The following is an 11982-nucleotide window of genomic DNA, read 5'->3' as shown; positions in this document are numbered from 1 at the left end:
TTTATATAATATAATATATAATTAATATAATATATACAGAGTCTCCCAGAACTTACCGGATCACTCGACAGATTCTTGGGCTTATCTGGAAATGATTTTTCCTCAGAAAATGAAAATGTCGAGGCACCAATAATTTTCGCTTTATAAACTATTGAAAATAAAGGTTTTTTTTTGCAAACTAACCCTTGTGGAAATAAATTATTATTAAAACTAGATTTTTCAGTTAATTTCAGATCGAATCTAATTTAGTAAAATTTTAATTTAAGGCTTAGTCATAAAGATATATGATAACAAAAGTTGGGAAAAAATGATGACCTCCCTCGATATTTTTGTTAAGGAAAAATCTTCTCCAAATAATCTTACAATTAGATTGAGTATCTGTAAAATTCAAAGTAGTACTTATAAGTACTTTTTATCGCAAAGAATCGAATCTTTTACAAGTAGTATTCAAATTCTAAGATAAAAAAAATTCGAAAATAAAATAAAATTCGATATACTTGACTCAGGTTCGAATGTACTTGGAATTATTGCTCTTATTTTTTGAGATACCTACTTAAGAGATTTCAAACACCTCTCTCGTTCAGAGATTCATCAGTTTACTTAAAATGACTATTGTTTTATTTAGTAATCATAAAGAGCTCGAAATCGTGCCAACAATTTCGAACCTACTTGTAAGATACTTAAGATCCCATCGCTAATTATAATACGTTTGTCAGAAGATTGAGATCTCTTGAAGAGAAAAATCAATGTACAAGATACCTTCAAGAAACTTTTGGAGTAAAACGCGAGGGGGAACGAGACCGCGCATCCCCCGATAGATACTTATACAATTGACGCGCCACCGGGCGCGTTACGTCAAAGTATCCTCACGAGGACGTCGCGAGTCACGCGGAAGTTAAGACCCGCGCGTTTTCGCCGCTTCTCCTCTGCGTCCGTGGAGTCCGCAGCTCATCAGCATCGCCATCACCAGCGAAATCACCACCACCACCACCAGCACCAGCACCATCACCATCAACATCATCACCACCACCGTCGCACCATCACTACCACCACCATCATCACCACCACCACTACCACCACCGTCGCCGCCACCAGGCTAGGGCACCAGTGGCATCGCCGTAACCACCACTACTCGGCGTTACTACCACCACTGCCGCTGCCGCCGCCGTCGCCGTCAACGCCTCCTGCGTTAGCCGGCGGCGGTGCACGGTAGTGTCCTCGAACACGGCATGCACGTATCGTGCTGCGAAGGTTTTACGGATCTCGCGGTGCGTCAAACGAGAAACGTGTCCGTCGTGTGCCGACGCCGACGCCGGCGTCGTCGTCGAGACGTGTGAGAACAACCGTGTGGGACGTGGGACAAGGGAGTCTGGACACTGAAGGGTCCCTACCCCTCAAAGAGAAACCGAAAAATCCGCTTCTTCCTAGGCTCGACTTTTAACGCACGCATCGTGTGCATGTGTGTGTGTGTTGTGTGCGTGCGTGCGTGCGTGCGTGCGTGCGTGTGGGAAACAGGTTCTTACCACGCATTACCACCGTTTCCGTCAGCGGCTTTTATTTCGGATATAGAAGCTCCGGAGAGTATCTAGCCCTCTCTTCGGGGCTTTCTTTCCTTGGAATTTTCATCCCGATTTTCTGCTCTCTCGTTCCTCGCTTTTCGCGCGAATCCACGAGCGGGATTTAGAAATTCGAATCGATATATCGCTTTATCGAAATGCGAGTACGCGCGATTCTGGCGGAAACAATCGTCTAAACTGGATTATTACGATCGTTTCTGCGTAGAAATGTCACGATCGCTTCTCTTTCTCACAACTGTCGACAGCTAATACTAAGAATTGTTTATTATATATCAATTATAAAAATTATATCGCGCCAAAGAGTGACGTAATTTGCTGGAAAAAGAATCGAAAAAGCGCGAAACTTTAAAATCGCTGCGTCGTTTCAACCTGATGATGATGGTCCTTTTTCACGTTCGGGAGGGCAGTCGAAAGAAAAAGATATTTCGACTCTGTTCTCATTCTCACTCCAATGACACAGTAAGACGAGACGGATCGAAGAAACGGAATGAACGAATACCAAAGAGAGAGAGAAAGAGAGAAAGAGAGAGAAGCGAACAAACAGCGAAAGATTTACGAGTCAATTCTTCGCTTTACATTTAACTCGTCCGATTTTATGCTCGACGTTTCTATAGTCGATCGATTCACACACATGTATATAATAGTCTTCCGTTCAAGTAGATATACATGATTCATACGGGAGCATTTTAATGCATTTTAATAATTTGGAAGATCGATGCCGCGATACCGATGTTATTTTGTCAATCTAATTTGACGTCTAATCAGCTGTTCTCCGTTCGCTTTCGATCGCGCATCTCTTCTTTTTCGTTAGGAACATCTTTTTACATCTTTTACGATAACGATGTGAAATGCGTTGTTGCATATAAATTTAGAATGTAAAAAATATTTTAATTGAAAAGAGGGGAACTGATTTTTTTTTCGTCCGCCATTATACCGCGATCGACCTCGAGTATTTATTATTCGCGGTGGCGCGTTATAATATTTTTTTTCCACACTCTTTTTCGAAGCCCGTGCGTAGGCTCGGACGTCGTTGCGCGCATTAATCCGTGGTTTAGCGAACCAATTTAAATATCAGCGGCGCGCTCGACGCAATTTTATATCATTTCCGATATCGCGCGCTTGTGTGGGTGGGTTTAACGCTGCGAAAGCTCTCCTGCCCCCGCTGTCGGGGCGGCCCCCTTTCCCCCTCGCTCCCCTTTCCTCCTCTTCCCCTCGGGCGTCCTCGCCGTCGTCCCCCTACCCTTAAACGCGAACCGTTACGCACCTACACCAGATATGCGTGTTTTACGATGCGTATCGTCGCGCGCTCCATCGTCTTCATCGCGCGGTCGTCCTCGTCCTCGTCGCCGTCGTCGTCTTTGTCATCTTCGCCGTCGTCGTCATCGTCGTCCTCGTACTTCTCCTCGTCATCGTCGTTTGTAAACGAGCGTGTGACCGGCCTCTCGTAACGTCGTCACGACGTACTTTGCGGTATCTTGCGAGAGAAAGAGAGAACGCGCGCGCATGCGCACGCGCGCTAGGCGCATACAGGGTGGTGCGCCTTCGATTTCGAGTTTCGTCCGGCGCCGATGCCGATCGCGATAATCGCCGATCTCGATCTCTCTCCCTCCGGACCCTAGATCGACTCCGAGAGAGTCCCGATCGGCGAGACGGTTCTCTCGTTGGAGCGAAAAAATCCGGCCGATCGGGAGACCGGTTCGCCTAGACCACCCTGTATATTTATGCGCACACCAAGAGCCAGCCGGCCGGCCGGCGTGCGTGCGTGCGTGCGTGAGTACGCTGGCGCGCGAATCAGTGCGCGGCCGAATGCGTCGTCGCGTATGCGTGCGCGCCGTCAAACGATTTTGACCGCGACCGATCTTTTTTTCGGCGCGTAAAGAGAGAGAGAGGTATATGTATATATATATATAATTTGCTCTGAAACTGGACAGCAACAAGTGACTTGGTCAGCCGTGGTGGACTGTCAATTCTCTCCCACCCCCGCGTTCGTCCGTCCACTCCCTCCCCCTTCTGGGATAGATCCCTCGCGCGACTTCTTTGTTTCCGCGATGCGTCCATTCGGCTGGATCCGTCCGCGATCGTGAAAACCGATGATGAAGGGGCTCGAAGAGGGAGGGAGGAAGATATCTGTTTCGGTGGTTCATTAAGTATTGCGAGGAAGTCGAGTTCGGTAAAATATAATTACGCGGAAGCGATTCCCTCCTCCCCGACCGATTGCGGTTAAGTCGAACGTTAAGAAGAGCCAGGCACGAACTGTAGAAAACTGTAACCGCGTTGTGCTGAGCCGGACCTCTGAGGTAGGTCCCTATAGTCTCTCTTTCTCTCTACGTTGTAGAAAATTGACAACCGTCCTAAAGAGATTCGTCAGACCCGAGGACGTTCTGTCTTCGTTTTTTTCGCTGTCGATGCCGCATCATCTTCATCGATCATCATCGTGGACCCTGTATACAAGTCATTAGCCATCCGCGACGCTCTCGGAGAGAAGATCGGGCGAGTCGAAATCTAATAATAAACGCATCTCTTCCGTCCGTTTCCGTCGCTCCAAGGAGCTCCGGAGTCGTGGCTAGGCTTTTAAGAGAGAAGGAAGGAAGGAAGAGGGCAAAAATGAGCGCGCGCGCGAGAGGAGAGAGAGACCCGCGAGCAAAAAAGGAGCTTCGGCGGGGTACACTTTCGCCGACCTCGCGATGCCGGGCGCGTTCGGCCGAGAGAGTGTGTTCTCTCTGTGTTCGGCGGTGTTCTCTCTCGCGACAAAGGCCGCTCGCTTGATTCAAGGTCCCACGGATGTGCACGCGCACACGCATCGGCCCATTCGTCCGCGGTGCGCTGCATCGAGGACGTGGTCGGGATAGAGTTTCTTCCATGTGATATCTCTCTCTCTTTCTCTCTTAAATCGTCTCGAATAAAATCGCAGACACGTTGATAAGAAGGTTTGATAATTTCGGGTAGACGAAAATTCCCTAAAATTCTGGGCAAGGTCTTTCTGATTTTTTTTTACCTTTTTCATAAATAGTTTGAGAACTAGTTTGTAAAAAAATTCTGGAGTCGATATTCTCTGTGGTAGTTTCTGATTTTATTCTCCATTTAGGATGGATCTTGAATTACGTAGATAAGAAAATTGTTTGATAATTTTACATAGACAAAAATTCCCGAAGGTCTCTCTGATTTCTTTACTTTCTTCTCAAAAGTTTAAAAATTGATTAGTAAAAAAATTCAATATTCTTTATGATATATTTTGATTTTACTCCGACTTTAATTCCTTCGGAACGGATGGAAGAGTTTACGAAATCTCTCGCAATTCCTCGAAAGGTTCGAATCCAACTAGCACACTTGAAGTTCATCTGTCTTTCTCTCATAAGTCCGTTTCATCCCGCTAATTTCGGCATTACGCTGCGGCAAAAATGGTGCGCGAATCATTCTACTCTTCTTCTCGATGCACGAACAAACAGTATGTCTGTTGATGCATGTGCTCACTCAAAAAAATTAAGCTGAAGTTAATAACTACATAGGTGTATCATCGTTCCATGAATCAGTCGCTCATTGTTCGCAATTGCTTCATTTTTTTATAAATCTAGATTTTTTTCTTATTTATCACAAAAGCTTCTATATTTAAAAAGTTATTGTTTTAGCAATCTTAGAAATTTGTAAATTAAAATTAACCAGCGAAATTCAAAATCGTGCGTGAGAAGGTTTGTCGCGTCGATTCGGGGAGGGGAAATTTTGTGTCGGTGAATGAGAAGCTTCAGCTTTACGAATCGACGAGCGGGTGCGATTTTTCTCGGCGACGTTTCCGTTAGCGACGCACGGCTAATATTAATTCCAAGCGTGTGGAATCTCCGGGTCTCTATGGCAGCTGGTTTATATGCGCTTCTCGGAATTTGCGTTCTGCGCTTCGCTGTGGACGAAAGAATCCGCAAACGACTCGTTCTCTGTCGCGACTATACGGAGTGTCCCAAAAAAGGTGCCCTGTAACTTGGTACCTCGATGCCCCTAAATTCTAAAAAAAATTTCCATCCCTTTCTCTCATTAAAAATTCCACTGAAATGTTGATCGGTATAATGACTTTTTGATCTCGAGTATGGAAGCAAATTGAATGTTGAAATTTATTACGAAGTGATAGACTAATCATCGTTGATAGTTTCATGTTTCTTTGAATTGTATTTTTGTTTCGGATCATATGATTGGCAAATTTTTATCTTGTAAATAGAATAGTTCATTAAGTATACTGATATTCGTTCGAGGAAATCAGAGATTCTCAATGAGAGAGAAACCAATAACTCGCATATATATTCTTTTAGATCACCCTATGTATGACGCGAGACGGTGATATTGAATTTTTGTGCATGCACCTACGGTCGATTCGACGAAAGTGCAAGCGGAGGTGGCGGGCTAACGGGTGTCACGACTATTCTTATTAAACGCGTAATGAAAAATGCGAAATTATATTTCGTTTTTAGCAAAAGAAATTTGATTAAAAAAATTTTTTTTTACTGAAACTAACTATATTTATTTTACAACTATTTTTTTCAATTAGACTTGCGGAAAGAACAATTTTCTTGACTTTATCTGTATCAATCAGGCATAAAATTAATATAATATAAAATAATCATTTGAAATAAAGAATGATATGCTGCCATTTAAAGTTTTTGCTAACGTTATGATTACATCGAGATTCGCGACCTTTAAAGATTAAAGTTCGCGATATTCAACTTGGGCCAAGATTTATGGACATTAGTAAAGTTCAATTGCTGAGACGAAAACCCTCCTCTTACGGTCGTTATACGAAAATTTAGTAAACCCAATTAAGTAAGGATTCGCAGCGTAAATTGCGTATTTTATCGTATATACATATAATACCCGGTTTTAATTAGAGAACACACCGAATATCATTTCGCCTTATATCGCGCCTTATATAATAATATATTAATTATTATAAAAAAAAGAGATTAACACAGACTGAATCACAAATTATATAACAATTAATAAACATTTTAACGAGCGATAAACATAAAATTGTTGCAACAATTAAAATGAACTCGGGAACAGAACGAGTTGATGTACTTGCATCGACAAAAGTAAATGGTATCACTCACGTGCAGCGCGAAACAGCAGACGCATCTCCGCAAGGTCAAACCGACGAGCGAAAGTTCTGACTGAACGACAGTGCAAGTTTCCAGCGATAGCGAAAGCGCCGGACGGTCGCACAGCTGTAAAGCTATTACAGTTCGGGGCGAGAGGGTGGAAAACGAGGCGGCTCACATAAGGGGTGGGAAAGCGCGCGGTTTACGTTATATATTCGCGTGCTTTGGGAAAGCTCACCGTTATAGAGCCGCATGCGCGTGTGCATGTCACCTAGATACCCTATATACAGGATAGTGGAACGTAGATAGAGAGAAAGAGAGACGAACCTTTATTTTCCCCCTCACTTTTATATGGTTGAAACATAATCTGATTGCAACTGTAAGCAGCTTTTCGTAATTTTCGTCTCTTTCACAAATGTCACAATTTTTTTATCTGCATTAAAAATAAAATATATCTCTTAATTCCGAGTATAAATAATAGTTTCGGGTTGTTTTCGCCACCCTGTGTAAATGAGTTTATTCTGTATGTATTGGCTGTACGAGGAGAGAAAAAGAGAAAGGCGGGAAGAGGAGATAGGAAAAAGAGAATCTAGAGAGAACGAGAGAGTAAACATCGATCGATATTTTGCAGAGGGCTAGAGTCGGATTTTTGGCGATGGCAACGAAACTCACACGAGCGCGAACAAATATCTTGTGAAAAAATTAACCGATAATAACATTTGTATTTATCTATGTATTTAATATTTCGGACGTTGATTTTTTTAATTAAATTTTTGTCATGCATAGATGTAAAATGGATGACAAGTTTTAATGCCTGATATATTTTTAATTTTAATATTTAATTTAGTAAATGTTGTTAATTTTAATATTTAATAGAAAACTATTTTTTTTTACTTTCGAAATTATCGATATTTAGGAAGGTTTTTAGGGCGACACTTTTTGTCTTGTAATGTCTCCGATCAATTTGATCTACTTGGAATGACGCGACGAGTTCCGAGCCATCGTCAGACTTCTAAGCAACGTGAATGAAACAGGCTAGGCGCAACATACGTGAATATCAAAGCGAATGTATACGAGAGAGTTGATGCGCGAACACACGCCGAACGTAATAGTAGCCTTGGCTTAGCGATGGTCACGTTATAAGCAAGCGTCTGTGACACATTCTCACATAGTTTCGCGTCACGTGCTCGCTCGCGCTCACGTGACATACGTTCGTAAAATAATAATCCGCGCGCACCTCCTTCTTCTAGTTGATTTCTCGCTCTTTGTTCTTTTTGACGCTGACGGATACAATTAATTTTTTTTGATAATTTTTATTTTCTCACACGTTACGAATTTCTAATGGACACAACTCTCTCTCTCTGTTTCAGATCGTACAAATCAACCGCCTTCTAACAAGCCACATTAACCTCAAGTGATTTCTATTTTCTTACGAAGCGCGAAAGAAATATGTAATTAGTATGTTTATATTGACGTAAAGGAAGACCACACAAAAAAAAAAGAAGATATTCCAAGAGCTTAGGTTCAGAAGAAGACAAAAGATTAAGAGCTATATTATCTAATAAGTGTACAAAATATATCTAACGAGAAAGGGAGAAGAGAAGAATAAGAAACAGATAAAAATAAACAACTCCGCCAGTGCCAAATCGAGGAAGAAAGTGATCGATGTAACAGAGAGAGAAACAGAGAGGAGATAGCGAAAAAGAGTAGAATAGAGTAGAGCAAGATTTATTTTATCTCGGAATAAAAAGAAAATAATTCTTTAGGGGCACACAGTGTTATCTACAAATTTTCTTCAGAAATAAACGAACAAGTGCAAACGTACAGCATTAAAAAAAAATAGAAGGGAAGGAAAGAGAGCAGACAAAGTAATACAGTGCGAGAGCAGGACCGTAAACCAAAGAATCTACCATTTTTTTCTATTCATTGAATAACATAATCTCTCGTCAGGTGAAATAATAGTGAGAATAACACACACCGATTCCTTCGTCAGAGCCGATTAAGAGTTAAGCGAGCCGGCGCTGTTTTGTAGAGGTTTATAGAAATAGCCGTAAAATAAGTGCATTTTTTTAAAAACTGGACGCGTCACGTGACAGATTTTCGCCAAGCGAAAGGAAGAAGAAGCAGACAAAGGGAGGAATCAACCAGATTCGCTTGAACACTCCCAGAGCAACCGATCTACTTCAGTTCGTAGCCTAAACCTGTTGAGTACAAAAAGACACAGAGCTAGAGATATAGATAGAGAGACAGAGAGGTTGAAGGAAGAAGAGAGTGAGAACCTGAGTGCGAGAAAAAAAGGAGTGAAAGAGAGCGAGAGCGTAATATCGAAGAATCAACAAAGAAGACTACGTGCGAAAATAGCCGAAATCGCGCGACATCGAAGAACTTACTTCAAGACGAGAGTTGCGAGGATATCGATCTACAAACGACACCACGTCGTCTCCAAGTCGGATCTCTATAGGATCCAGTTCGACACGTCAACGAGGATCCAAGGGCGACAGATCGCGAGAACAGAGCCAATGTCGCGTGCGAGAATTTCGTTGATCATCCGCTCGAAGAAGACCAGATAATCCCCAGCCCACGTACACATCTCTCCGAGTGTGCAGCGTCGAGGAAGATCAGTGACCGAAACGCGAGAGGAAGTACCGCGATCCCAAGAGGATCCCAAAAGAAGAAGAAGAAGAAGAAAACAAAAGGAACTGTCTAGTGGCCAGACACCAGACGCGGGGACGGACGTTAAGGTCGCGATGACGTGGCGGGGAAGAAGATGAGCGCCGAGGTGACGAAGGAGGTCGTCGCCACCGAGAGGGTCCCGACGAGCCCTCCGGCGGCGGTCGCGACCTCACCGGGTGGCGCCGGCGACCTGTCCGCGCGGCATCTGCCGCCCTTCAGCAGCTTCGCCGGCGACAACACGATGGACACCTCGACGACGCTGACGACCCTCCACGCCCAGGACATCGGGCCGGGTCTGATGCCGACCTGGGACTACTACGAGGGCCTGACCGGTCGGCTGATCGATTCCCGCGGCGAGGTGGTCCTGGCGAGCCAGTACCGACCATGGGAGTCCAAGGGTGGCGGCGTAGAGGGTCTACCTAGCTTCGCGAGTCAATTCACCGCCCCGAGCGAGTCCGAGCCGCAGCTGACGGCGCTCACGCCACTATCACCGGCGTCCATCTCGCACTCGCCGCCGGTCACGTCGGCCGTGGGTCTGCCGAGCTTCCACACGCTCGGGACGCCACTTCCGGCGCCGCACCCGCATCGCGGAGCGGTCGGTTATCCCCTGGTACCGGCGCCGGTGCAGGCTCGGGAGGTCCCGGCGCTTCAGCAGCAGCTACTCGACGAGCGTCACATACAGCTCTTGGGCTCCAGTCCGGTCCAAGCGTTCCCGCCGCCACCGGGTCACCCACATCACACGGTGCTGACCGTGGTGAAGCCCGACTCCTATCCCCAGCTGCACCATGCGAACTTTCAAAACCCGATGTCAACCGTGCTGGACTCGTCGCCGACCTCGCGACCGATCGGCATCGACGGCCGGAAGAAGGAGCGCAGAAAAATCCGCGCTGGCTCCATGGAATCGGAAGACGGCGGAGGTGGTGGCGGCGGCGGCGGCGCTGGTACCGGCAACGTGGAGAGTTCCGGTCAAGTCGCCGCTGTGTCCTCCACCGCGAATCGCGGCGTTCACCATCTCGGCGGCAGTATGATCGACGGCGACGGCGACGGCGGCCTCGGCGACAAGCCGGCCAAGAAGAAGAGGAAGCGGTGCGGCGAGTGCATAGGCTGCCAGCGCAAGGACAACTGCGGGGACTGCGCGCCGTGCAGGAACGACAAGAGCCATCAGATCTGCAAGATGAGGAGATGCGAGAAGCTGACGGAGAAGAAGGTGAGTCAACCATCATCGAATTTATAAACGCATGCTCGATTTTTCGCCGAACGAGAGAAACTTATTTCGCATTAAATTTTATTTTCTCTTTGTCGTTAATTCTGTCGCTCTTATTATATATCTTATCACGTCTTTTAAAATATGTTTTATTCGACCCTCGATGAAATTCATTTTATACAACGATAAGATTAATAAAAAATAAAATTAAATTTAAAAGAAAGTAAAATAAAATGCAAACTTTTTTTTTTAAATAAGAAATAAGATTGTTTTAAAATCACGTCTTAAAATATATTTCATCCGACTTTCGATGAAGTTTGTTCTGTACGTAAATGAAAGAGGCGATAGAATTAATGAAAAGTAAAATAAAATGTAATGTAAAATTTCTTTTTTTCCTTTTCTGGAAGATAGGGTGTTTTAAAATCGCGATAGAGACGCTCGTGCGACACGATGGTACAGAATGGTATAAACGCTACAGACAAAACGCCGTTATAGAACACGATATATATAGCCTGAACTTGGCCTCGATGCCTGAATGTGCCGAGAATCCCTGAGGGAAATACAGAAATACAGATAACCGAGGTGGTTTATTATTGTAGCGACATTGAATAGGGGGTTGGTGGGTTAACTGTTCAGCTGCTACCGCAACTAGAGATGGCGTCGAACTACCTGCAATCTCGCGTTTGATCGAGTACGAATTAATTCGAGTCTAATATGTATATCGATGTCGAACAGAAAGTGCATTTATCTTATCTCGTTCTCGGTTTCAAAAATCTAAATCTCTAACTTTACACATAATGTGTGCTTTTAATATTAATATAAGAGTAAAATTTTAATTAAAGCTTAAACTTAAAATTGATTAAGAAGAAAAATCAATTTTATATATATTTATATATATAATATTTTATATACATAGAGTATTATATAAAGTAATTAATGCATTTAATTAAATTTTTATATATACAAAGTATTATATAAATAATTATATATATATATATATATAAAATAAAATATTTATGCAATACATATTAATCAAATGTAAAAAAATTTAATATAAGTACGCAATTTAATGAAAAAATACCGCGATTGTTTTGATCTGATCGGCGATCCACAAATGTTCTATATATATATATATAGACTTGATGATTATTGACGAATGGCTTTCGAGAAGGCGAGGCGCAGCAAGCAACAACGGCTCATAAAACGGCTTCGCTTATCGTAGGGCAAGTTCAAGGCTCACCGCGGGTCATAATAATCGCGTATCGAACTTCGTCTCGTTCAGAAACAGACGTGTTGTTTGCCGGGGACACGCGCTCCGGACTTTACGTCCCGTCTCCCGACGTTGCCGTCAACATAATCCCCCGATAACATTCCGCCAGTTATCAATTAGCATTTCGCTGATCGGTGCACTTTACAGCTTCCCGATAACGCGAGCTATATAATTAAAATC

The 11982-nt window shown here is 43.8% G+C and overlaps 1 protein-coding gene across 7 annotated transcripts in view; it reads left to right on the top strand.

Moving 5' to 3' along the window:
* The window catches only part of Tet (tet methylcytosine dioxygenase-like), a 64279-nt gene that overhangs the window by 9537 nt on the left and 42760 nt on the right, over positions 1 to 11982 (top strand). For 4 of the 7 annotated variants that reach the window (XM_083046203.1, XM_083046202.1, XM_083046201.1 and 1 more), the window contains one exon: positions 8026 to 10535. In XM_083046203.1, the coding sequence (XP_082902329.1) occupies positions 9423 to 10535 (1113 nt within the window). In that variant the 5' untranslated portion in view covers positions 8026 to 9422. Of the gene's footprint in view, positions 1 to 1156; positions 1516 to 3569; positions 3875 to 8025; positions 10536 to 11982 lie in introns of those variants that run through there. The other 3 variants (XM_083046205.1, XM_083046199.1, XM_083046204.1) reach the window with 3 other exon arrangements.

This window comes from Prenolepis imparis, unplaced genomic scaffold (genome assembly GCF_030444845.1).
Source record: "Prenolepis imparis isolate NDT839.2.m4 unplaced genomic scaffold, iyPreImpa1.0 SCAF_9, whole genome shotgun sequence".
NCBI classification, from domain to species: domain Eukaryota; kingdom Metazoa; phylum Arthropoda; class Insecta; order Hymenoptera; family Formicidae; genus Prenolepis; species Prenolepis imparis.
This window is presented reverse-complemented; position numbering and strand designations above follow the sequence as displayed.